This window comes from Tripterygium wilfordii, chromosome 21, assembly GCF_013401445.1.
Source record: "Tripterygium wilfordii isolate XIE 37 chromosome 21, ASM1340144v1, whole genome shotgun sequence".
NCBI lineage: Eukaryota > Viridiplantae > Streptophyta > Magnoliopsida > Celastrales > Celastraceae > Tripterygium > Tripterygium wilfordii.
In genome coordinates, this window is record NC_052252.1 from 14,676,569 (window position 1) to 14,704,505 (window position 27,937).

The window sequence follows — 27,937 nt, forward strand, 5'->3', positions numbered from 1 at the left end:
TTCTGAATTCTCATGGTCAAATGATGCGATTGGATGGTGTTATATGCCATCTACATTTGCGGTTAGTACTGTTTTAGTTTACAATTGATTAGTTAATGGGTTGAAGGAACATTGTTTACTACTCATTATGTTGATTTCAGGACACGATTTTGAAAGACGATACAAATTCTATCTTAGCACGATTTGTTGTTGAATATGGAGAGGAGCGAAGAAGTAAAGTCACCCCTTCGGCCTGCTCATATGTAAGTAATGTGCATGAACAAATCACTATGAATATTAAATCAAGTTTTGATATGATGTCACAAAGTGTTAGATTCATGATCGGTTGTTGAAAAATATTATATGTAGATGTATGTGCCTATGCGTGACGGTGATCATTGGTATGTTGTGATGATTGACTTGAGCTTGAAGAAGGTTTTCATCTTTGATGGCATTCCCACTACTGATGACATTGACCAGAGGACTGAGGATGTGAAGAGTGTGGTAAGTACCCATTGTGTTCATTGCATCCTTGCAAATAATATAACCTTGTAATAAAAATAAAAATTAACTTTATATTTACAGCTTGTATTCTGCGATTCAATGTTTGCGCATCCTTTGTTCCCTCGAAACCCACTAATTGAGGAGGGCGAGAAAATATCATCTTTTCCTATCAGTCGACCTCCAGTACCCAAACTGTACTTCAGGTGAAGCTATGTGACCTATTGAGTATTTATTATATGCACTTCTATTTGTGTGAAAAGCATGTATAATTAGATCTACTGGTTGTACGCAGGGAGGATTCTGGGGTATCCATATTGCGCATAATGAAGAGTCGCTCTAGGGCATGGGAATGTTGTGTTAGTATCAAAAAATTAAGCAATGTCAATTGATGAATGTTGACCATCCAATACCGGATCAATCGTTTAACGATTATCTATTTTATTTTTTTTTCCAGAGTATTAGCTCGTCAACCAGAACAAAAATCCTGATGCAGATGCTCTATCATTTATCCAATTACATGACTAATGATCTGTACGATTTAGCCCATGCATGGTACAAGAAGAATTGTCAGCTACTGAAGGGAAGAGAGGCAGAGTCGTCCAATACTAGTGCCGACCATCGTTGATGTTCTATGTATTTAAGAAATCATTGTTATGTGTTATTTTTGTTATCCTATAAAGTAGGCCGGAACAAGCGTCACTTGTGAACTGCTTAGCTTGTTTTATGCAAACAATTGGGTAGGTGTTTGTATTTGCACATGTGACCTGGGTGTGCATATGTTGTTTTGATTGTACATGATCACATGTACTTGCTCTTCTTTGTAATCAAAACATTATGGAGTATTAAGGTTACTGATGTCTCTCCTTAATTATAGCTGTACCATTAGTAACTGAGGATATGTACACACTAAGGGCATCTCCAACCATGGGTTGGAAATTAGGGATGTAATTTAAATTTTGCATGTATGAATAGTTGTTTTTTGGGGTTGGAAATTTTTTTGATTGCAATGGGGAATTGTATAATGGAGATGCAATTTAATATTTAAGACTAAAGCCCAAATTGAAGGCCCATTGTAATTCTCGTCTGATACTATTTATACTTGTTAAATGAATTAGAATGTCTGAAATTTTTAATTTCATCCCGTCCATTTTGTGTGTATATATATATATATATATATATATATACATGGGTTTGGGTCTTTTGAAAAAACTAGAGAGAGATAGAGAGATGAGTCTTTTAATCAAAACAGTATCATAAACAAAACAGTATCACATACAAAACAGTATCTCACAAAATAGTATCATAAACAAAACAGTATCACATACAAAACAGTATCTCACAAAACAGTATCATATACAAAACAGTATCACATACAAAACAGTATCTCACAAAACAGTATCATAAACAAAACAGTATCACATACAAAACAGTATCTCACAAAACAGTATCATAAACAAAACAGTATCACATACAAAACAGTATCTCACAAAACAGTATCATATACAAAACAGTATCACATACAAAACAGTATCTCATACAAAACAGTATCACATTTGCATCCCAAGGAAAAGAGATGGATATTTGGCACCTGAAGCCCACAGGTTGCATAATGCAACCCCATTTACAACCTGGGTTGGAGCCCTATTTTTTGGGATTGGGTTTGTATAATGGTAATTGGGTCTTTTACAACCCCATTTACAAACTGGGTTGGAGATGGTCCTAGCGTAACCATATATACACACTGTCAACCATAATCTTAGGTATGAAATTATGGAATGAAATCAGTTTTAACCATATATCACCTCAAATTGGCTTAGTCTCCTCCTTCTTTCCAACTCCTAGAATCACGTCAATAGCAAAAGTCCACTAGTCCACATTAACCATCTTGATCAATCACAAGATTCAATGTAACCTATGATACTAATAGATATTAAGTCAGTCAACATTATTTTGGTAATTAAACAAATGAGGCTAAATCACAAGCATACATGTATATCTACTAGATGTGAGGCTAAATCACAAGCATACATGTATATTTAACACTAGTAACTAGTTATTACCACTAATAACAAGTTATTACTTATTACCATACTAGTTATTATGACTAAGAACTATCTAGTATAAAGAATAATGATATATTACCACTAAGAACTGTCTATTATAGTTGCTCAACAGCTGAATATATTCACATACTCGTGACCCAACATTAATACAGTGCAAGAAACACAAAACATAACTATTAGGCCATTAATACAGTGCAAGAAACCAACCTGATTTTTGACTTATGTCAGTAAGCCGTAATGCGTTCGGTGTGTACTTGATTTAAATCACAACCACACATGTGAAATAAGTCAAAGACGGATGAAAATTAGGACCCTAATCTCATCCATCCATTTTACATGGAGGACTGAGCTTCCCATTACCATTTTAAAACTCTCAATATAATTGGAGAGTTTGCTTTTGATTGATTGACAAGTATATTGGTGAGTGACTTGCATTTAATACTGCAAGGGGGTCCCACTGGAAGGGGCAGAAGATTGCTTCTTTGATACGTGTGGTCAGACATATAATAATTATAATTTAAGGGTTTAGCCGGCTTTGGCAATATCGAGAATTGCGTTTGCATTTTTTTTATATTTATTTTGTCTTCTACTCTAAACTGATTGCTTGACATCTCTCTAGGACTGCATTTATTTTTTGCATCGTCAACATACAGAGTTACGAATATGGATGAGCGTACATCTAAGGGAAAGCTCCGGGAAGAATTCAATATTGTCAAAATAGAGATTGCGGAGGTGAAAAAGAAAATGAATTCGATCATGGAAAAAATAGTTGAACAAAGCTCTGACTCAGGTTCTGACTCTGACTCTTCTTACGATTCTGATGATCAATCAGAAGAACCACCGTATAATTCAATAGAGCACGTTTTTAGCTCACCTGTATTGTCCTCCAAAAAGAGATCTTCGTCGGAAGTTCGTCGAGCCGAAGAGGTTAAAACGACCAAGGTATAGTACATCAACTACAATGATGATGAAACATCTGTTTTATGAGTATATTTGATTTAGTGTCGAACCTTGACAACAGTTGGTGTTTAATATGGGCGTGTCATGTGCCGGAGACGACACTCAAGGATTAGACGAGATGAACCCCAAATCATTTTACCAGAAAGAACAGGTAAAGAATTATAATATTCATTGTATTTTGGTAACAATATCAGGGATATGCACGAGCCATACTCATGTACGAGTATCTTTGTTGTGTAGTTGACTCCCACCTGGCGTTGGGAACAATATCGAGTCAAGTCGAAGGTTACTAAAAGCTATGTCTTTAGTGGAGAACTAAAGTCCGAGTAAGTGCTCGATGGAAAATTGCAGAGATAAATAAGTTAGCATATATAATTTTACCTATTGTTTTGTAATTTGAGGGATTTTTCAGATTAGGTATACTTTTGTTGCATGTTTTATTGTACAGCGAAGTGATAATTCAAATGGGACATCATGTGCTGACCAGAATGGATCTGAGTTCTCTGGAAGAGGGACAACACATTACTGATTTGGTCAGTACCAACATAATAAATTACGTAGACATTTTGTTTAAAATTTGTTAGAATGATAAACAATGATGCAATCTAAAATAGGTGGTTGATGCTGCTGTGTGGTTGTATACTGGCGAGGGTGGGTGGGAAGCTAACACAGATGGATGGTCATACATGCCTGTAGTGTTTGCTGTGCGTATGCCTAACTAAACACAAGTTTTCATCTTTGTGTATAGAACCAATTGATTGGCATAGCTGACAAAACACCTTTAACTTCGTTAAACATGGTTCTTTGCAGGAATATATACTAAAGAGATCGACAGAAACTGAGGCGGTTGATCTTAAACGGATGATTAGGGGGACTACTGACCCATGTAGTTGCCATGATGTACGTTTTTAAAAATATCTTTATATTTAATTGTTGATTAACTATATTGGCATGATAATTTTTTTAGAGATAGATTAGAAAGTGATAGTACTGCTTGTGTTGTAGATGTTCATTCCAATGCGTGATGGTCAGCAGTGGTATGTTGTTCTGGTTGAGTTTGAAGACAAGAAAGTGAGAGTATTTGATGCAATGTGGGATGAGGGGGCAACCAAGAGAGATGCAGATGTCAGGAGTGTGGTAATTAAGATTTGTGTGTTTAGAATTATGTGTTTTAATTTATGCATGCATGTTGACCATCGTTTAAAATATGGAAATTTAGATCAATTTTAGTCATGTTAATGTCTGCATCTTCTTTGTAGCTTGCATTCTGTGACGATATGTATGAGAAACGTTATTTCCCTGGAAATGCTTCCAATCGAAAAGTCAAACTAAGTTCTATGCCTATAGAGATATGGCGCCATGCATCCTACGAACACACGTATAGTACCATTCATTAAAGTATTTTATTTTACCATTGTTATATTCTATTGCAAATCATCCACTGTGATTGTTCAATTTGTGGTTGTAGTGAAGATTCTGGTTTGGCTGCATTGAGCATCATAAGGGACCGCACGAAGAGCTGGTGGAACAATGTACTTTCTTATGGGCCCTTTAATTGATCAATGTTATATTGCTATAATGCTATGTGTACAATATTGATTAATTAATTTAATTTAGACACTAATACGTGTGATTTATGTGACAGAGAGTAAACATGCCCACACGAACAAGGGTTCTGATGGATCTTGTGTACTGCTTCGACAATCTCAACAACAATCGGGGTTTCTAGGACAGTATGTGCGATTGGTACAAGGCGACCAAGGTCCAAGGTGAGGAACACGTGAAGAAGCGACTGCAAGATGTGTTGGGATTGCCTTCCGTGCTCTTCGGGGAGCCCTCCAAGGAGCCCTCTGAATCTGACTATGATGATTGTTGAACTTAGTTTGGGTGGATGTGAAAATTTGTGGATGTTTATAATTTTCAGTGTTGTTAAAACATGGTTGGTGGAATTCTGGGATGGGCATGCTTTTGTTTTTTGTTATTGTGTCATGCCATTTTGCCATGGCCCGTGGATTGGGTTTGATGACTTGATGGTGTCATGCCATGAATACTTGTGTTTTAAGTTATGAATTTTGGCACGTCCATGTTATGTTAGATAATGATGGATGGTAGTTGCTAAAGTGGTTTATAGATGGATCTAAACTGGATTTTCCTTAAAAAAATCTAAAATGGAATTTCTATTAGTATGATAAAAGAATATTTAAAAATAAAGTGTTAATACAAATCAATTTATAAACCAACACATTGGCGTTTGCTTGACAAAAAAAAAAAATAAAACCAACACCTTTAATTATAGCTATACCATTGGCAACTGAGGATATGTACACACTAGTAGCGTAACCATATATACACACTGTCAACCCATAATCTTAGGGATGAAATTATGGAATGAAATAAGTTTTGAGTAATATGGAATGTGGAACTGGAGGAGAAATATATATACACACACTATGAAAGTACTCTGTTATTTGGTTTCACATCCAGAAGCCAAGTTTGACAACTTCATATTGACATCCACTTACATTGTTCTGCATATAATTATGCATGTCCACTGTTAGTTGCATCCCTTTAACAAGAACATTAAGATTCAAGTACGCAAGATCTGATCATGAATTTTATATTGAAATAGTGAGAACCTTTTATCAGTGAATTAGCACATGACATGATACAAAATCCCTCTACTTAAACCTAATAGGCTAATATCCATATTCCCCACGTAATAACAACACTACTCAAATTATATAACCTATACCTGGTAAATTTTGATCCGCAGAAACCAATTCGCTCATTATAAATATTGTATCAACTAGCAATCCAGTTCCAAACTCAGGTTCCTCCACATATTTCCAAAACCTCCACTCTCCCGCATCACAAGCTCCCAGCCCTGCATGCCCCAAGACCTACCAAAACCATTGATCCTCATATCCCCTATCAATAGTTCGAAATACCAAAATTAACTCAAGTACACTTTCCCAACACGCAATTAAAAATCATAAATACCCAATTCATAGCCAATTCAAAGTCGAACTTCTTCAAATTGATCTTCGGTGGGCACAACTCCACGGCTTCGAAGAAGATCCCGGTCTCAGATTCTCCTAGAGTTCAATTGCGTGATTGCGTCGACGGCAAGTCCCAGAGATCGGAATCCACATATGAGTTGTACTTTTCCTCTCCAAATTTGGCGGGAGGGGTTTGCTCCGTGACGAGAAATTCTGAGTCGTTTTGGGGGTTCTTGAGAATCACCACGAGATTGTGCCCGGCCATTTTTTTTAGTTCGTGAAAATTTATCGCTGTAAATACTTTAGACGGCGTCAAATCATCGTTGTAACCCAAAATTGTAATTTCCTATAAAACAATACATACAATCAAAACTCAACTTACTAATACAATCACCTGTGAAAAGTCCATCGTAGCCATCGAAGACACATGGCACTCATTGTAATGGGGTGGACGCTCTCCACTCTTTTTGATGGGGTGGACCTTAGTAAATTCCGAGAAACTTTATGCTGAGGTGTATTTTCCATTTAGGGCTATTGGGCCTTAAGTTTTTAGAAGCCTAAATTGTGTCGGTGATGTAGATTATTTAACGGAAGCCCAAAGCGAACAAAATCCGCCGAACTCTGAGAAGGCCCAGAAGGGACGAAGTGGGAGTCACCGACTCACCGATCACGTACCCTTCCCCCCATCTGGACTGTATCGGGGTGGATGAGCACACAGACGGCGCCGATGTCAGTCTGATTAGCAGCAAAGATTCGATAGTGTGTAACCACGACGGATCCCTAGAACCCAAATCGACAACATAACACAACCCATCTTCTTCTTCAACTTCAAATTCCTCCAAGACAACACTTGAAATCAGCCCCATCTTTTTCTTCTTCTTCTTTGCTGGTTTCTCCTTTGCACTTGGTTGGAAATGTTGGACAAAATTACTGAGAGGCCTCGCACTTAAAATCAAACAGCACACAACAATAGTTCTTTCATTTTACACGATGCAGCGTTTATCGGCTACACGCTCGAGAATACACTCTCTGCTGACATCAAAACGAGCTCTGTCAAAATTATCTGTGCAACCAAAACTCCGAACGCTGCAAGCTGAACCAATTCCAGGCAATTTCCTTAAATGGGTATCGCTCGGATCCAGCAGGAATTCGAGTTTTGCCACAGGGTTCAATCCGTTGCAGCGGAAGCCATTGGATTCAATTATGGATATCGAGCGGGCTAAGAACCGGTCACCTGAGGACCTTGCTTCGATATGGGATGATGTAATTATCCATTTTCTCACTGTTTTATTGTATGTTTTGTTTATTTATTGTGGTTTTTAACTTCCCTAGCATTGTTGCTTGTTAATTGGAGCGCCCTATGAGAAGAAATGGATTGCGAGTGTAAAAACATTGGTCGCTCGCTGTTTCTTCTTTTGCATGAAAGTGGACGGCTATTTTTCTAGGATTGTAATTTTTGAGTGGGTAGCGGTTGGTAATTATTGGTTAATTGTGTGAATAATTTATTTCAAAGCAAAAGTTTATAGCAAGTTAAAAACTGCTTATCATTTGAATGTTGAAGGTATCACGTGGATCAAATGCTGATACTCTTTAATATGTTTGCTGGATGTGAGTGGCCACAGCAGTACAGAATTTAGTGTGTGTGTGCAATCCTTATGAACATGTTATTGAGGATCTATGGAGAATCTTATTTGATTCTGGGGCATGGAGAGGCACTATAGGTTTGATTTATTAACAACTGATTGTAGTCATGCTAATCTGAATCATGTTCTTTTGAGTATATAAAGGGTAGATGCATAAATTGTCCTGTAGTTTCAAGCTGTGTATGATGGTTTCCTTTGACATTAGCTTTGGATTAGCAAGTTTATTTATTTTCTTACTCTCCATCTAGCTAAAGACATTCTCTAGTTGTTGCACATAATGTGGATTTACTTTTTTTATATGGGTTTGCATAATCAATGAGCTGATAACAAAGCGTGTTTTCTTTTGGCTTGCTTACTGTTGCATTTAAAGTTACATCTGGGCATAAGTAATTGATATTGCTAGAAGTGTTTATTAGTTTATGGGAGCTTGGGATCTTTGACCCAAATACTTGTGTTTTACTTCACAGTGAACAACATTCCTCTGTCAATGTTTTAAAATTGAATCTTTGATTTCCTTTCTTTATGATATGCATACGCGATGTTTAATTGTTGTTTTAAGCATTATGAGGGAAAAAATCCCCCCCACTAGTTTTCATTATGCTGACAATTTGGTCATGGGTGTGGGTGTCTAATGTCAGTATCACTTGGGACGTGGTCATATCGGTGCATCTATGAAAGCCAAACTCTATCACTTGTTCGAGCAAAGAGCAGCAGATTGGTAACTCATCTCATCATCTTTATGTCTTACACAGGCCTTTTTATTCGCTTTTTTTCCGACCATTCTTACTTTATCCTTGCAGCAAGTATTTTGTTATCCCTTTGTGGAGAGGAAGTGGTTATACGACAATGTTTGCTCAAGGTTAGATCTCCCAACTTCATCTATAGAACATGTCATAGTGTGATAGTGATTAATCATTGGCTGTTGAACTTGTGTGAATTTATATTTTTACAGTGCACAAATTTTCTTACTTGTCTTTATTAGTTAAATGGTGGGTAGCAAAAGGTGTCTCTTGAAAGCAAACCAAAAGAATGATTTGTTCAGGAACATATGTATGCTCAATGGTTCAAGTGTATGAGCGCCCATTTCCCGTCACTTGGGACTTAGGCGCAAGTCATTTATTTATTGAAAAATCATGTCGACATACTCTTGATTTATTAGTCTTCTTATTCTAGTGCATGTTATCACTGAATCAAGTCAACCAAATATATGTATCTCAATGAAATTGTAGAAGTCGCAACACTTGCACCATCGATTAATAGTCAACTGATTTTTGAAACTAGCTGTGTTTACTTTTCGATGAATGATATCTTGATCAGTATCTTCTTTGCTTATGTGTCGAGGATTTGATAGGGAAAGCACATTGATGATCCACACTTGACAAATTAATGAAAGTGAAACAGCTTTTTGGGGTTTAACATACGCAAGTGTTACACTGTTACCACATACAATCAGCTACGCTTACACAAGTCTTTATTGCAGTGCAAATGCCACACATGCTTTTCACTGGTCTGGAGGATTACAAGGCAAAAGGAACTCAAGCTTCACCCTATTTCACAGTAACTTTTTATAATGAATTTGCAGAAGACAAGGATTTGGTGCTTATCCGTGGAGATGTTGTTTTCACCAGCAAGCTCAGTGACACAGATGCGAAATGGCTTTTAGAGACCACTCAATCATTTTATTTAAATGATGTGAGGTACAAGCTGGTCGAACAGTTCAATAAAGAAGCTCGTAGTTTTGAGTTCAAGGATGTCCTACGAGCTTTGGATATGCCCATGTTGTGATTAGTACCTAAGGAACCAGGATGGCTTGGGAATTAACTACTAATCACATTGTGTTTGGGCATGTACCGGTGAAATAGATTGCTTTTGACCTTTTTTTTAGTCCTGTCAACAAGGGTTTAGGCCTGGACCCAGACCTGTTTAGCAGGATGCATAGAAAATAATGGGCTCACAAACAGTTGCATATTTGATCACTCATTTTAGAGGCTGCTAAACCAGAGGTAACTTTATCATTGTCATTGTATCTTTGCTACAAAGAAGCTCAATGTAGGTTCTTACTATGTTTGCCCACTTACAGCAACTGCTGTTATGGAGTTTATGATTAGCCTGTAATCATATGTAATGAACAACTTTGGGGATGGGAACGTCAGAATTTGGTTCTTTGCCCTTTTCCAATCTGTTGCAGATTCTATATCTTGTGTTGAATTGTTGACCTGTTATAACGTAAGCTATGTCGTCTTGCCTGATGTGAATGCTGTTAATTTTGTATTCACAGAGTTTCGAGTCTTTGGATTTCTGTCATTCACTTGAAGCTGAATATGGGTGGAGCTTTCTCTTCTCTGGATGAAAGTTATGCTACCTTTAATGTTGTAGCAGTGCGGCTTGGGATTTTGCCATGTATGCGAATTCTTTTTAAGTTTTTATGACCTTTGTGTGTGCCCTCTTGATTGATATTTCGGCACTCAAAGAGCAAGGTCTCCTTAAATAGAGTCTCGTTCTTTATACTTGGTTCTTCTGATAGGATTTCTGTTGCACAGACGGTGATTTCTACTGTTATTTCCTCTCGGCTGTTTAAATTCATGGATGAGTGCTTCGAAAGACTATGTAGTGAGCTCCCTCTCATCATCCGAGAAAAAGATGATATGGATTGAAAATCGTTTTCCTACTTCTGATATGAATGTGTAAGATAAATTTTGTAAAGTAATCAACTACGACTTTTGGCCAGGGTTTGATCCCAAGTTTAGCATTCAGCTGACTATTTTTTGCAATCCCTAAATTAGAAGACAAATATATTTGAACCTGATGCTGTGATTGTTGATGGTAAACTACCTGTAGGCTGTAAGAAAGGTATTTGGAAAGAAAACAGAGTACCATGGACGGGTACACTATTACCTGCGAGGATATAATGCAACAAGCCAAAAACAGAAAAAAGGAACAAAGGGGGAAGAGAATGCAAAATACCTTTCCTATGCGAAACAGAGTATGGCAACTACTCCAAGAATTGAAGAGTATGATCAAAATGAGGCTCTTCTAACTCCAAATTCGTGATGCTGCTTTGTCTCACAAGCTCAATTGTCTAATTGCTATCATCAAATTCATGTAGTATAGGCAATATGTTCTAACTATCAATATACTGGGTGTCTAAGACTCGTCCTAGTGGCAAGCCCCCTACATAAAAAAGAATATCAATGTACTTCTGTGGTTCCACCATATGAACCGCCGAAAACTAAATTACAGCTAAGCAAAGCAGTCAGGGAGGGTAAATACAAAGCATCAGTAACAGAGCAAATATTTCAAATTATATCAGAAAACGAAATCTAGCTGCTATAATCTTTTATACCCTTAAGGTGGAGCCAGCAGATAAAATTGTTCTTTCCATGCTCAAGCAGTTAAAGAATTCCGTTTGACATACAATTTCAGATGGTCAAGTAGAAAGATATGAATAGGACATTGGCTCTCAAACACAATATTCTTCAACACTTTTCTCCACACTTAAGAAGAACAGCATCCAACCTTTTTTACATCTGATACATCATCTTTGGTTCCAACATTGATTGTCTGCCCTTTCGGCAAAGCTGCTGGGTCTTCCCCAACATCAAGTGCCTTCTTGCTCACGACGTGATAAATCTGGGTCAGCACTTCCGTGAATGCATTTTCAACATTCAAAGACTCAAGAGCCGAGGTTTCCATGAAGATGGTATTCTCTCGCTCAGAGAAAGCCTTGGCATCTTCAGTGGAAACTGCTCGCAAGTGACGAAGATCTGCCTTGTTGCCAATAAGCATGATAACAATGTTGGAATCAGTGTGGTCACGAAGCTCCTTCAGCCATCTCTCCACATTTTCAAATGTGACATGGCGAGTGACATCATAGACCAGTAAAGCACCAACAGCTCCTCGATAATATGCACTTGTAATAGCACGGTATCTTCACAAAACAAAATTACAATGAGAATAATGCTGAAGCAACACAAAACTAGTCATAGTGGGCCGAACCTTCGCGGAGAATCTAAGGGCAATACGAACAGTAGAAGATAAGAGCCTGCTGAATAAAGTGCCTGTGTATGAGTGAAGCAAATCAAAAGGGGAGATTTTCTTCTCCGGCTAAGAGAAGAAAAATGGCAGAGAAGAAAAGGGCGAACTGTTATATTCATATTAAAGTGAACAAGTACAAAAAAAATTGAACTGAATCAAGGATAACAATGAATTTTTCAGGCCTCAAAACATACAAGTTTTACGGAAATGAGCTCTTATTGGATGGTGTACATATTTTCCTCACAGCAACAAACTACAGTATCATGTGAGTGCTGCTTAAGACAATAACAATGCCGATTTTGCCTGGTTTAACAATGCCAATTTCGCCTCTCATTCTGTTTATATAACACTGTTAGCATGCTACAATCTTGCTCCATAACAACTAATATTTCAAATAAAGAAATAACGAGCAAGCAGAGGCAATGTTATCATTAATGATAGCAACCCCTAACCTAAAGTTTCAATTGTAATATTGATAAAGATCCATTTTGAGAAACCCTGCCTCCATTGCATGATTTTGCATAGGGGTTAACCTCAATAGCTAACCAAATTAATAAAACCTCTGCACAAAAACAGCAGCAACAACATGTTCTTCTAAGGCAGCAAAAGTAATCCTAGCATCTACGTATAATCATAACAAAACCACCTAAAACAGCAAATAATTCGACATAAAAGCTTCTAGCGAAGGAAGAAAATAAGGAAAAGAAAACGAGAACGCTCCTGCATGACCACATAAACTAGTCATTTCCTGCAATGTCAATATTGAATGTACTCGATCCCTATAAATATATATATATATATATATATAACAAGAACCGCAAATGCCATAACGCAACAGCTCCAAGATCTAGAACAAAAATGTTAAAAGGGGAAATCTACCTTTCTTGGCCAGCGGTGTCCCAAATCTGGGCCTTAACAACCTTGTCGTCGACGTGAATGCTGCGAGTGGCAAACTCGACGCCAATGGTGGACTTAGATTCGAGGCTGAACTCGTTCCTAGTAAACCGAGACAAAAGATTCGATTTGCCAACGCCAGAGTCTCCGATCAGCACCACCTTAAACAAGTAATCGTAATCGTCATCGTCGGCTCTGTATGCTCCCATTATTAACTATTGTTTTCGGAATAACTGTGATCTTCTGAGATGGTTTAGATTCTCAACAGAGAGAAACACAAATTCAAAAAAACTGTTGAGAAAATCAAAAACAGAGATTCAAAAAACAAAAAGAAACGCGTTACTGATGCTGATTGCGGAGCTGGAGATGTGGGCCGCCTTAGTTGGCAGCCTCATTTTGGTCGTGTCATTATTGGTGTACTTATTTCTAATTATTACTACTATTAACGTTAAACATGCTTTTTGATTTTTTCTGGTGCTGGTGCGCTCACCTAATTTACCTTTTTGCCCCATGAGCCTGACTCTATTTCGAAATCTTGTTTTTTTCTTGGATCTTGGTTGGTGGGTAAATGTCTCGTTTCACAATCCGAGTCACGTGATGTGAACCAGTCTCGATTGCTACGTCTCATGAAGTATTAAATATTCATAAAAGTTGTTAGGATAATAATCAATTTTATACCTCACATGGATTGGGCCAGTTACGGGCCCTTGTTGTGAGATTGCTCGCTCATGGACTTCAATATGTTTTCAAGCCCAGAAACATGGCCCAATTTATTGGGTTATAGGTAATAGAGATTTTGTTGAAGTAGGGTGAAGAGAAGGCACAGAGAGTGAGAGATGAGCATTTTATTAGTCAAAGAAAATATCCATTTATTTGCTTTTTAAGATTGAGCTTTTTTAGATCAAGTCAGAGAATCTAATTGGCTAGATAGATCAGTACATCCCATCATCTTGACTGTTTGATAAACCTAACCCCTCTCCAGAGCCATGCAGTTCTGACCATGCATGACTGACTCTATATGATATATGGGGAGGTGGAGAGATTTCACTCATATATATGATATATGGTCATAAGATAAGTCGAACTTGAGTCCTTGACTCGCCCACTAGGCACTGGAACACGAATTTTACATGTAAGTTATGAATATTGAGCGATGGTTCATGCAAAATACACAGTTATATGTGACGTAGAAGAAAGGAGAGAGGTTTCCTCAAAAAAAAAAAAGAAGGAAGGAGAGAGGAGGGCTTGATATATCGGAATCGCCTAGTCACTTCCAAGTGTGTAATATCATCAATAACACTGTTCTAACCAGTGTACACGTTAACAAATTCTGAACAAAGCTGATGATCCCTAGCTAGTCAACAACTACTCCTCTCCCTTTATCTATCTATCTATCTCCATTGTATGTTCTTATCAATCAATTTATTACTTTCCGTTTCGAGTCTCAATTGTCAGTGGTGGATATATATATATATATATATATATTATGCTTTTTAGATCATCAAATATATTATAAAGTTCTGTGGATTACTAACCGTGAATGGGCTTTTTTCTATTTTTATGATGATCATATTCTTAATACAAGCCTATATATGTACGTACTTGGACCAAAATATACCTCTTGAGTCTACACTCTACTGTGCATGAACTATATGGCAAATAGAGAGCTAGTACTTATATTGCTTCAACGAGAAATGGAATACATTGCTAGCTAAATAGGTCCACAAAGTTCTTAACTATATTACATTATCAAGACCCATAAAAGAAACCTCAAAGACTAACAAAAGAAACTAAGACAAACCCTAGGGAAGAGAACTAGTTGGGATGAAGAGTTTGACATAAAGACAATAACGCCAATATTTCCTACCAAGCTACTGATCCCCATGATCATTCACACCCCATTAAACCTCCGATCAAACCTGCAATACAAAAAATTAACAAGTTTTTGCTTAAAATAACAAATTAAAAAGTAATTTACAGGGAAGAAAAGTTAAGGGCCAGAGCTAACATGATGGTTATGAGAAAGTAACCAAATAGTAGGATGCACCATGCTGGAGAAACTGGAGAGTAAAACCCCATTCATTAGTGAGAACGGGTTGACCAGAGGAGTGAATCAACATAGCATCATCGCCAAACGCTTCTTTCACATTGAAGGGCCCCGCATTCACCTCGAACGCCAAATCATTGATGAACACCGCGACAACTCCACCTGATTCCGCTAATAAACCCACAACCACACAATCATCTCTCAAAACATCCATGCAAACGCACGTGCACACACAACATTACAAAAGTCGTAGACACAAAAGGACAAAATTAGCCCATGCATACGTTACCTTGAATTTGGTTAATAGTACTAGATGGAACAGTAGTTGTAACTGAAGGATTAGGAGGAACAGTGTTAATACTAGTATCAACACTGTAATCAAGTTGCTGTGATTCAATCTTCATAGTCTTGTAATCTTCATGTTTTTGCTTTATAGCTCCATTAGTAGTAGAACTACTCATGATCTCACTAAGCAAGAGACTACTGCAAGGCCCAAGTATTGTCTGGTCAACATTAGAAAGCTCGGAAAACAAAAACCCTCCTTGTTGATGAACAGGAAAGAAAAAGGGTACTTCGGAAGCAAACTGATCAGTTTGGGTCTGAAAGTAATTGGTATGGTTGACTGAATCAGTTGGAGACCTTAAAGAGAGTTTTCTTTCATTTGGGGATGATATTTCTGATGATGAAGAAGAGGAAGAGGCTGATGGAGCAGTACTACTATTAGTAGTGATCATTAATGGATGAGGGGTAGGGTTGGTAATTTGTTGTTGTGGTGGTGGTTTTGATGAGTTTTGAAGGTGTCTTAGCTTGTGTTTGCTCCTTGATTTCCTGTTTTGGAACCAATAAAAGACATTGGCATCACCAACTTGTCCATACTCTTGCAATTTTGCTCTAATCGTCCTTATCTCATCTCTTGGTGGATTAACCATTCCAGAGTTGAAGATTGCTTCAAGTATCCGAATCTGTTCTGGTTTTGGGTTCCATCTTGGCTTCGGTTCTGGACTTCTCTCTTCACATCCTCAATAACCATAAAAAAGAACACATTAGAATAAGTATACACAACCAATGAATGTCAATGAAATTCATCTTCTTTTTTTTAATATACCCGATGAAGAGTAAGGGATGGTTCTACGGCAAGCAGTAGTTGAAATGAGTGAATTCGAGTTGATATCATGCCGCCATTGGTGGTGGTCGTGGGGCTTGGACTTGAACATGCTAGGCCAGTGTCTGTCTGATGAAGCCATGATTATGGTGATTGGTGATGATGATGGGACTCAAAAATCTGAAGCTAGATATGACTGTAGCCAATTAAGAGAGAGACTGAAAGAGCTCTTTTGTTCTTGTTGATGGCACTGAATCCTCAAAGCAAACAAATGTCTTCTTATAGATAGACTCCTCCTTACCTGCTCCTGTGCATGTCCATCTGATTTCAATTAATAAACAGTACTTCTCCATTTGAAATCCTCCCAAAAAAAATAATATAAATTCCATAATTTATATCACAAATTAAGTCACAAAAGGAATCGCCTGTGACAAGTAATAAATAAAGAAATCAAAATAAATTAAAAATAAAGATGGACTGCTATCCCATCCCTACCTTACAGTTTTTTGCATTGAAACTGAAATGCTAGCTTTTGCGCTACTGAAAAGTAGTACAAACCCCAATTCTTAGAAGAGAAACTACATGATGGGGCATAATTAGAATATTTATCATAGATATGACAGGGAAGGAAGGGTGGCTCTTAATGGACGAGAGAGAGATGGGTTGTTCTGTTGAGTTTGTCTCTTCAATTTTTTTGACAAACAGTTTTCAATGGAGAGTAGGGGATTCTCTTGCCTCTAAATTGTGTGGTATTAATGGGGGGAGAGATTAATATTCTATTGGGAAGAGGTTGTTGCAGGAGTAAATGGTGTTTGAAAGTCAATATTAATGGGGACCTATCTAGGGTTTTGATTGGAAATTGTTGTTGGTGGTGGTGCTGGAGCAGTAACTGCTATGTTTAATTTGGTTTTTATTTTTATTTTTTGGAGTAAAGTAAGGTGGTGGGTTTTGGATTGACTCGAGAGACTCATTTATTACTTATTTTTCTTATTTTCAAAACGTATGTAATCAATAGCACTTCAACACCCACAGCACAGAAATTGCGAAGCGGCGGTGGCTGCAATTTATGGTTGCTTCCTTCTTCTCATCCTCACTCAATCATATGCAAATTAATCCTGTAACAATTCAGTTCATATATAAAGCTAATTGAAATTACCAACAAATATCCATTTTGCATTTTTAATTAGACAAAATGTGATAGAAAATTAGCAATATTAATTAACTAGTGACTGTAACATATGTGGGTGTGTGCTTAAATCAATTGAGTTGAAGCAAGTGGCGTTAATATTCTACATATATTTGTTGCTGCTAGTAACACTAACCTAAACGATTAGTACATGATGGGTCCATTAATATTATTTATCAGTAGGAGCAATCGCCACTTTGAATTTTGATGTGGCTTAAGACGAGTACTCACATAAAGAGTATGCAATAAAGGGATGGGCTTAGCCTTTTAAGGCACCAAATTTTTTTATTTTCAAAAATTTTAAATATGTACATAGTATACAGCTTAATAAACCCAACTATATATTATTTATCCAAAACAAAAATCAAATTCAACATAAAAAGTATATGATAATTTTAGAAATTTGATATAAACCAAAAATATTTCGTACATTTTTCTTGTTAAATTTGAATTATGTTTAGAACAAAATAAGGTTGGATTGAAAATGTCCAAGAAAATATTGACCGAATGTTAGATATAGTATGACTATGTAGTAAAAAAATTTCAAGACGCACGTACGGATTCACATTTGCTCTGTTTGTTTCTTGACTCTCTGTCTCTGTCTCAGTTGGGGCCAGACAGACAAGAAAAATACACCAAGTGCGGAAGTCGATCCCATCATGGGTCTTAAGGAGGAAACTGGAATAGACCTTTTTGGCTCTTATTGCTTCAATTCTCACTTTGTTTGTCGCAGACGGTGTACTCTTGTTAATTATTATGTTACAGTACACAGAGCGCCATACCCACCCACTACTACTCTTGTTCAGCTGGTCTTTGTGGGATATACAGGAGGATCTTCTTCTCTCTGTGCTACTCTGTTTACACGTAATATATTTATTGATTTCTTTTCTGCTTTTGTCTCATTTTCCCTTTCTAATCGTCTTTTTCTTTTCTGTTGCTACCAATTTGTCTGGAATAATAATAGAAAAATCTTAAATACTTGTTTTATTTCTTTTTAATGATGTTACAATTATGATTTTACTTGTTAATGATATTGCTGGCCCCTACCACTCTATGATTCTTGCATTGTAGCTTCTACTCGAGTTCTTCATGATTACATTTACCAATAACCAAAGAATGTTCTTTGAATTATTTTTTTTGAGTTATCATATTAAGGTTTGCACAATTGAATGGTAAACCACGGTAGCAAATGTGGTTTACACATATTTTCATACTTAATCTATAAGAAAAAACCCAAACACCACTTATTTAACAAGATCCTGTAATAAGAACAAAATCGTGAGGATAATTCGATGTATCTATAGTGAACGAAAACACTCACCAAAACTATAGGCGACGGCTCAGAAGAACAAAATCGTGCTGGCCCGATGTATACACAATGAACCGATAATCCTAAAACGGACAATATTGTTGATTTGAGTGGGATGAGATTTTTGATAATACTATATAAGTTATTGGCAAAAATATACATTTGATCCCTCAACTAAACCCTTGATTTCATTTTTATCCTTAAACTTTTTTTTGCTCTTAAAAATAGTCCCTCAACTATTCAAAAGTACCTCGTTCATCCCTCAAATGATTTATATATCAGAAAAATCATATGTGGCATCCCAATTGGCATAATTTTTTACACTTGTCATCCTACTTGACTTAAATTTTACACATGTCATCTCACAAAATCCTCAAAATATCTAACTCTTTAAAATCTCCAAATTATTTTATTGTATAGTTTAAGCACTAATAGTGCTAGAAATTAATAGTTTAGGAATATTATCATTCACATTTGTCAAAATTTGCCAACTAAAATTACTCTGATACATCAAATAGATGTCATGTTGGACTTTTTTGGTTACTCTCTCACTTAAAGGACGAAATAGATATCTTTTAATAGTCGAAGGATGAAGTTAAGAGTAAAAAAAGTTTAAGAACGAAAGTGAAACTAGGGGTATTGTTGAGGGAGAAAATGTTATATTTTGTCATAAGTTATTCTACCTCATCGTACCTAAACTTGTTATTGATGTACAAATTATTGACATCTATATATTCCTTTTTATGGTTTTGGTGAGTGTTGAATTTACACATGAGAGCAATAAATGTTGGTTCCCTTGGAAGGCAACATAAAACGCGTGGAATGTGTCCGCGCTAAACAGGGAGGGAGGGAGGAAGGGAGTGATGAGTAAATTACGAACGTGCGAAAAGTAAATACTACACAACATGATAAGATTAAAATGCATGAATTTGGGTGCACATGCCATGCAACGGACGTTTTAATAAATGATTCTGATTATTGAATTTTCAAAGACCTACAACGGACCTGGCACAGAAAATATTGCCACACACAAGCAGAGGGAAAGAGATTCCTTTTCACTTCCGATCGAATGTTGTTATAGGCCACTCTAATTTCTATTGGTTTGTCTGCTTCTTCATCAGTTCCAAACACAAAAGCTTGTCATGGTTGGCAGTGGCGGAACTAGCTTTGGATATCAGGGTGGTGGGAATTTTATACGAAGTTCGGGGGCAATGTCCCCAGAAATTGTATTTTTTTAAAAGAAAATGATATTCATAAACTTGATAAAATGATTACAATTGTTTTTTTGGAAGATTTGGTTTTGGTAATACTGCATATAATAAGTTAATAACCTCAATGGAAATTCAATCAAACACTTCCGTGAAGATGAAATGATGCTTAAATATTTAGATTGGGAATATAAAGGTTGAATTGTTTAATCACATGAAATGATGCCTAAATATTCTCATAAGCATAAATTCCAGTGAAACGACATGACGTTACAGGCCAAGTCCAACCACAGGACAAAATTAGCATAGCATAAGGGCTTAACAGCGAAATAGAAATTTCAGAAAAAAAAAAGAAAAAAAATAATTCTCCCTGTATTGATCTTCCATAGGTTGAGAGAGAATTTATGTGAAAAATTAACAAATTGAATATAATGTTGGGTTGCATTTGTGAGAGAATAAGAAAAATGGTAAGACAAATATGAATAATACAACCATATTGATATTACAGAAGTGATAGAGATCCCAATAAATGGGATCTCAATCATCCCAATAGTATATGTGTTACTCACTAGTTCAATCACTAGGTTTTGTGGGTCTCTACACTTACATAAATCAAGAGACAATATCGACTAATGGGATGATTTTGGAATCCCATTTATCGGGAATCCGGGATCCCTAACATTTTTCTTGATATTAAAGGAATGCACAAGTTCTGGGCTTGCATGGTTTTTTCTTCGGATTTGGTGGCCTCAAAGCAACCTTAATTGCAGCATCAAACACAGTCTTCACATTCTGTTGAGTCTTGGCACTACACTCAATGTAGCCGGCTGCACCAATCATTTTCTTCAATTCCTCTCCCTGCATGCCCATCAAAATTGAGCTTAATTATCGCTCTTATTTCAAATGAATGTGATGTGAATTTGAACAATATTGATCAGATCAACATATATACCTGAGCAGTAGTAATTGGTGTTGCTCCTGGATGATCATTCAAGAACTCCCTGTCTTCTCTCAAATCTGGAGTTTTAATTAAGTAGACGAATCAAATTGAATGGCATAGTATGAGGACCAAGAATAGTTTATTAACCAGTCATGGCATTACCCAATTGAGTGATAGTTTATTAACAACAAATTTGACTTACCAAGTTTTGTTCCCACAAGAAGAATTGGTACATTGGGAGCATAATGTCTCAGTTCAGGTATCCACTGCATTCACAATTCAATTACCCTCACACATCTTAGTTATTTAGAGCATTATAGAGAAGCAAATTGACTCAAGAATAGTGAAGCATGTCAAGACTTGTAGTTCCACATCGAATTGACATTACCCAATTGAGTGATATATAAATAAATGTCAAGTTTCTTTCACACAATTGACACATTTTCTAGATCTAAGTGAGAGATATATAAACAAAAATTTAACTTCTTTCACACAATTGATGCGTTTTCTTGGTCTAAGTACTTAGGAGAAGGTCAGGAAAACAAATATGTGCGGAGCGGGGAAAAAAATGAAGAATCAGGGGCTAGAGATGAATTAAATAACCTTTTTGTGGATGTTCTCATAGCTGGCCTTGCTGATAAGGGAGAATGACAGCAAAAACACATCAGCTCCTCTGTAACTCAGAGGCCTAAGCCTGTTATAATCTTCCTGTCCTGCAATACTCCTCATATGTATATATTTCAAATCATTAATATCCAAAGACTTGCAATTTTTTGCTTGTCTGTCACTGTGGGATGAACTTACCTGCAGTGTCCCATAAGCCAAGATTGACAGTACTACCATCCACCACCACATTAGCACTGAAGTTGTCAAAAACTGTGGGTACATAATCCTATATGCACAAAACAAATACCAACATGAGAAGGACATTGTTCTCATTAATTATCCTTCAACAGGTCACTTAAAATTAGACATTCATGAAGATGAATCTTCTATAATCAACCCGAAAATCGTACCGTCGGAAAGATATTGCTGGTGTAAGAAATGAGCATACATGTCTTCCCCACTCCTCCATCCCCAACAGTGACACATTTGATAAATCTTGCTGAACTCATTATCCTTGGCCTCTTCAATCTTTCTTCTTCAATATTAGACTCCGTTAATTATTCTCAGCTTATAAGACATTAGAGCATATAAGAAAGAAAGAATGAAAAATGATTGCCCACTAAGGCTTTATCTTTTCTTTAAGTAAACGGCCAGAGGATAACAAAGTAGGTGTGGTGCTGGTGTTTGTTGGTTTAGTGCTGGAGAAGAAAAGAAACCAATCATGAAATAAACACAATCACTTCATTAACCAATCGATTATGATGGAATTAATTAACAACGTTAATGGGGTTATCTACAGAAAGGAAGCCAAAAAGTCTGCAACCTAAAAGTGTATTTTGGTTGTCACCACATTAATTGATGGATTTGCTACTTATGGGAGTTTTCATGAATTTCTCTAAAATATGAATTTTTTTCTGTGTTACTTATATGTAATAGATAGATAGATAGATTGTGACTGGCTGTGCGTTCAAAATGGACTGCTCCGCTCCCGCTATCAATAACATGCATGAGATTTTGAAGTGGCTTGATTAAGTCTTGACCTCCATGAATCATTGCTGTGTCTAATGCTTACTAAATTTGGACTTCATGATCATTAACTATGTTTCAATTCTATTAGTTTGGTTTCTACATAATACAGTTGACGGAAATAATAAATTTAATTAAGAAATGTCAACTAAGATTAGTGTGTTTACTAAAATTGAAAATCATGATCATAATTATTCATTCGAGTCATATAAGTCATCTTTGGTTATCTTTCAAGCAAAAGTCTTTAGTTATACACTTATACTTCTTTTTTTAATTCTATTTTTTGGTTTTATTTATTGATAAATGTTCTTTATAATTATTTTTTTAATAAAATTTTATTGTCGAACCATACTTGAATATGAAAATTCGATTATCCGTCAGATCCGGATATGAATCTATAAATTACGTATATGACAAATCTAAATCCGAACCTAGACTTGGTATTTCTTAATGGATCTGGATCTGGATATATATCCATATCCATATCCAATCTGATAACTGACTCCTTTACAAACCTAATTATATGAATTCTCAAGGGAAATTAAGAATAATAGTTATTTCTCCTGTAGAGGAATAAAATTCAACAATACAAAGTCAACTCGATGATCAATGAGAATAGGACACATGTCCTGCAAAGAAGTAAAATGTGGGATCAACCGCATGATCCCACGTCTAGTGCAGGGAATCAGCCATGATCCCACTGTCCATGTAGGAGATCGGTCACCTAGACTGATCTAGCCTCAACCCTAATTGAAGGTGATAAATTCACAATTAGTTATTAAGGAAATAATCAATCCCTTGATTTATGGAGGATGAGAAGACTATAAATAGGAAGAGGTGACACATAGTATGAGCTCTTTTTAATTGGTAGATTTTACAACTAGAGTCTGACTTAAGCTTCTGAACATCCACGGTCACCACTGGCGTCGTCGGACCCATTGAGCTGTTCTTGTTGCTTCTATCAAAGTTTGGTGAGAAGCTTTTTCTATTTGGTAGAAGGATTCAAGCTCAAAGGCCCATATTGCATTAATTGGGGCTCAAGAAGGTGAAATCCGTGTTGCACATCTCCAATCATTAAAAATCACAAATAGAAAAAAGAAACCGAAAATAATAGTGATCAAAAATATTATGCTTCCATGATAGACACATAAAATAATGACACTTGAGTCTGAAAGGAGCTTCACAATGTTTGATAGTTGCAAAGTCATCAATACAAGCTAATCAAAGAATATCAACAATGAACTAAGAACCTTAAGACGGCGCATAACCAGAGAACATAGATATTAAGAGCAAAAGTCATACAGTCATTACAACACCGAAACCCTAACAAAGGGTCTTTTACTAGAGAAAGACTTGGACATAAAACGACAGTACACATAATGTTTTAATAAAGACAGGTTAAGACATAAATAAATAAGGAGAAATAATATCAGCTTTAACATTCCCCCTTGATGTTATTTCTCCTTCACTCCAAGCCTGGTTCTCATCTCAGCAAACTTCAATTTCTGTAATCCTTTAGTGAAACAGTCAGCTAATTGATCTTCACTGGCACAAAAATCCAGCTTAATAATCTTGTTGACAACAGCCTCTCTCAACACATGATACTTGATGAGAATATGCTTGCTACGGCTATGAAACACAGAATTTTTGGACATACAAATGACAGACTTACTGTCACACAGAATGCTAGTAGGGCCCTGCTCAAGTTCTCCAAGATCAGTTAAGACATATCGCAACCAGGCTGTATGATTTGCTGCCAAAGCTGCCGAGATGTACTCAGCCTCAGCTGTAGACTGAGCTGTTATCTTTTGCTTCCTTGAGAGCCAAGTAAAAGCTCCAGATCCCACAGAAAAAACATAGCCAGAAGTGCTTCTCAGGTCTTCAGAAGAACCACCCCAATCACTGTCTGAGTATCCTTGTAATTTTCCTCCAGGTTTATGATGATAATGAATCCCATAACTCTGAGTTCCTTGAAGATATCTAAAAATCCTCTTGAGACCACTCAAGTGAACCTCACTTGGAGATTGCATGAACCGAGCAAATAAATTAGTGGCAAACTGAATTTCAGGCCTAGTAGATGAGAGGTACAACAAGCTCCCAATCATACTCCTGTAGATTCTTGGATCAATCTTTGGAGATTTATCTTCTTTATAAAAGTTTTCATGAGCTACAAAAGGTGTACTGACAGCTTTGGAATCCTCCATGTTGAACTTTGTCAATAACTCCTTTACATACTTCCGTTGACAAATAAAAACATGACCTTCATCTTGTTGAACCTCAATTCCCAAAAAATAGTTCATCAACCCCAAATCATTCATTTCAAACTTCTCTTCCATACTTCTCTTGAAAGAAGATATTAGTTTCTCATCATTGCCAGTGACAATGATATCGTCAACATACAAAGATACCATGATCTTTTTCCCACTGTCTCCCTTTTTAACATAGAGCGTAGCCTCACTTGAACTCTTCAGGAAGCCTTCCTCTGCAAAGTAACTGTCAATTCTACTATACCATGCTCGAGGAGCTTGCTTAAGACCATAGAGTGCTTTGTTGAGCTTTAAAACCTTGGACTCCTCACCTATCTTTATAAACCCTGGAGGCTGCTGCACATATACCTCTTCCTCAAGATAGCCGTTTAAAAAAGCAGATTTCACATCCAGGTGATATAGTCTCCATTTATTCTGAGCTGCCAAGGCAAAGAGCAATCTCACAGTCTCCATGCGAGCTACAGGAGCAAACGTTTCTGTATAGTCCTTTCCATACTGCTGAGAATACCCTTTTGCTACAAGTCTTGCTTTGTACTTCAAAACTGTGTTGTCATGTTTGAGCTTGGTTTTGTACACCCACTTGATCCCAATGGCCTCCTTATCTGCGGGTAAGTCTACCAGGTTCCATGTGTCATTCTTCTCAATCTGAGACAGTTCTTCTTGCATGGCTTTAACCCAAACCTGGGAGCTAAAAGCCTCTCTCACATTAGAGGGTTCCAATGAGGTAAATCTGCAAGACTCATAGATGTCAGAGAGATCTCTATACTTTCTAATAGGAGACTCAGAATCATAGATATCAGAAAGATCTCTATATTTGTTTACAGAAGAATCAGAGTCAGAACCATTGGAAGCATTCTGAAAATCATAAAAGTCACCACCAACACTCTCTTCATCACCATCATCTAACCTGTCTTCATCATCTGTATCAAATGTATTAGCATGCTCAGCTGTATTATTCATCTCTGCACTGGAGGAAATCAAACTAGAAGTGCTATCATCCACAGACTGATATTTACGAATTTTTTTCTCCCAATCCCATCTAGCCTTTTCATCAACTTCCACATCCCTTGCAATTGTCAATCTTTTACTCTCCAAGTTGTAGACTCTGAAGCCTTTAGATTGATTGTTGTACCCTAGGAAAATTCCAGTCTCACATTTTTTATCAAGCTTCCTTCTTTTGGCATCTGGAATATGAATATAACAGACACTTCCAAAAACTTTTAGGTGTTTTGCAGAGGGTTTTATACCTGACCAAGCCTCCCAAGGAGTCTTGTCCTTCACGGCAGAGGTATAGCATCTGTTCAAAAGATAAACAGCTGTGTTAACAGCTTCAGCCCACAGCCATTTAGGCATTTGTTTGCCTGCTAAAAGGGTTCTTGCCATCTCCATTACTGATCGATTCTTCCTTTCAGAGACTCCATTTTGTTCTGGAGCATACCCCACAGTGAGTTGATGGTGGATCCCATAATCTGTACAAAATTTGTCAAACTCCTGAGAGGTAAATTCACCTCCTCTATCACTTCTAAGAATTTTAATTTTTCTTCCAGATTGATTTTCTACAAACGCTTTGAACTTCTTAAATAAACTAAACACCTCAGATTTCTCTTTCATGAAATAAACCCAGGTCATCCTGGTGAAATCATCAACAAATAACAGAAAATATTTATTACCTTCTATAGTGACAGTATGCATGGGGCCACACACATCAGTGTGAACAAGTTCTAGACAAGTTGAAGCTCTCCAAACAGAATCATGATGAAAGGGTTTCCTCTTCTGTTTCCCTTCTAAGCAGCTGCTGCACATCATAGTTTTTGCATCAAATTTAGGTAGGTCAGTAATCAAGTGAGAGTCTTGAAGCTTCTTCAAGTGTTGAGAACTGAGGTGACCTAACCTTTGATGCCACAATTGGGTTGTCTCTGTAGTTACTTTGAAAGCAAGCTCTGACTGTTTATAAGGGAAATCAGGTAGATCAAACTGTAATTGAAAACTTCTTCTGCCCTTCATTTTCAGAGTATATATCAATTGATTATTTTTATTGCCATCTACGATCTTACAACTGGTACCCTGGAAGACTAAAACAAAGCCTTTTTCCATAAGTTGTCCCACACTCAGGAGATTGGCATCTAATTTTGGGACATACATAACATCCCTAATAAGGTGCCTTCCCTTGGAATTAGAGACAGACACGGTCCCCTTTCCTGCAACTCTGACGTTTTCACCATTACCTAGAATGACATTAGTTGTGAAAGACTTATCCAGATTCTTAAAGAGCTTGACATCAACAGTCATGTGGTTACTGGCTCCTGAGTCAAGAAACCACGCAGCATTAGATGGTTCCTGTAAGCAGGCCATAAACAAGAATTCCTCCTCCTCCTCCTCATCATCATCATCATTAGTCTCTTGAACAAACTTTGCCTGTTGTTTGCTCTTGTCCTTTAGCCTACATTCCTTCTGAAGATGGCCAAACTTCCCACAACTTCTGCATATGGATTTGCCCTTATTCCAGCAGTGTTCTTCCACATGCCCCTCCTTTTTACACAAGTTACATAGAGGCTTAGTTTTACTCCAACATGATTCCTCAGTATGTCCCTCTCGATTACAAAAAGTACATAGGGATGTAGCACCTGATTGTTTCTGCCATCCCCTCCAGTGCCGGAACTGGTATTACCCTGAGCATCTGAATTGTGTCTCATCTGGTAAGCACTCTCTGTAGCTTCAAGAGACATCCCTTCAATTTTAACCCGAGTCTCATGAGCCTCAAGAGACCCAATCAAGTCACTCACAGTAAGATCATCAAGGTCCTTAGTCTCTTCTAGAGTAGTAACAATATTATTGTATTTGGGAGTCAGACTGATCAAAATTTTCTCTATAACACGTCTATCAGGCATTTTTTCACCACAGTTCCGTAGTCTATTAACCACATCCATAACTCTAGTATAGTAGTCTTTGATAAGCTCACCATCTTTCATCATCAAATTCATCAACTCTCTACGAAGGCTGTGTAATTTAACAACACGTACCTTGGAGTGTCCCTGATACTCAGTACTTAGAGTCTCCCAAGCTTGTTTAGCACAGACAGCACCTACAATACGAGGAAAAATAACCTCTGCAGCCGTAGTTTGAATAACAAGAAGAGCTACGTTGTCTCTTTCAATTGCTTTCTTTACCT

General features: G+C 37.0%; 4 protein-coding genes and 1 pseudogene across 5 annotated transcripts; 2 read left to right on the forward strand and 3 right to left on the reverse strand.

The window, feature by feature from the left end:
• Nucleotides 1-3,183: 3,183 nt before the first annotated feature.
• Nucleotides 3,184-5,235, forward strand: LOC119987986. The gene is made up of 10 exons (XM_038832902.1): nucleotides 3,184-3,488; nucleotides 3,568-3,657; nucleotides 3,747-3,832; nucleotides 3,955-4,039; nucleotides 4,121-4,210; nucleotides 4,317-4,406; nucleotides 4,512-4,643; nucleotides 4,766-4,884; nucleotides 4,975-5,038; nucleotides 5,152-5,235. The coding sequence occupies exons 1-10, from the start codon at nucleotides 3,210-3,212 to the stop codon at nucleotides 5,233-5,235; spliced, it is 1,119 nt and encodes a 372-aa protein (XP_038688830.1). The 5' UTR covers nucleotides 3,184-3,209.
• Nucleotides 5,236-7,035: 1,800 nt separating this feature from the next.
• On the forward strand, nucleotides 7,036-10,397 carry LOC119988944 (ATP synthase mitochondrial F1 complex assembly factor 1-like). The gene is made up of 4 exons (XM_038834212.1): nucleotides 7,036-7,768; nucleotides 8,787-8,866; nucleotides 8,949-9,007; nucleotides 9,629-10,397. The coding sequence occupies exons 1-4, from the start codon at nucleotides 7,496-7,498 to the stop codon at nucleotides 9,931-9,933; spliced, it is 717 nt and encodes a 238-aa protein (XP_038690140.1). The 5' UTR covers nucleotides 7,036-7,495; the 3' UTR covers nucleotides 9,934-10,397.
• A 1,031-nt stretch (nucleotides 10,398-11,428) lies between these two features.
• LOC119988943 (ras-related protein RABA1f-like) lies at nucleotides 11,429-13,499 on the reverse strand. Of its 2 annotated transcripts, XM_038834209.1 has the most exons (3): nucleotides 13,063-13,499; nucleotides 12,145-12,252; nucleotides 11,429-12,076 (listed from the first exon to the last, which is right to left on the reverse strand). In XM_038834209.1, exons 1-3 carry the CDS (start codon nucleotides 13,284-13,286, stop codon nucleotides 11,644-11,646), a joined length of 765 nt encoding a protein of 254 aa, XP_038690137.1. In that variant the 5' UTR covers nucleotides 13,287-13,499; the 3' UTR covers nucleotides 11,429-11,643. The 2 variants fall into 2 exon arrangements, with proteins under 2 accessions (XP_038690137.1, XP_038690138.1); XM_038834210.1 differs by lacking the exon at nucleotides 12,145-12,252 and having other exon boundaries at nucleotides 13,063-13,491.
• A 1,894-nt stretch (nucleotides 13,500-15,393) lies between these two features.
• LOC119987987 lies at nucleotides 15,394-16,368 on the reverse strand (annotated as a pseudogene).
• Nucleotides 16,369-20,351: 3,983 nt separating this feature from the next.
• Nucleotides 20,352-22,018, reverse strand: LOC119988945 (rac-like GTP-binding protein RAC13). Its single transcript, XM_038834213.1, has 6 exons — nucleotides 21,886-22,018; nucleotides 21,674-21,761; nucleotides 21,473-21,582; nucleotides 21,072-21,135; nucleotides 20,882-20,946; nucleotides 20,352-20,787 (listed from the first exon to the last, which is right to left on the reverse strand). Exons 1-6 carry the CDS (start codon nucleotides 21,982-21,984, stop codon nucleotides 20,623-20,625), a joined length of 591 nt encoding a protein of 196 aa, XP_038690141.1. The 5' UTR covers nucleotides 21,985-22,018; the 3' UTR covers nucleotides 20,352-20,622.
• Between the last annotated feature and the right edge of the window lie 5,919 nt (nucleotides 22,019-27,937).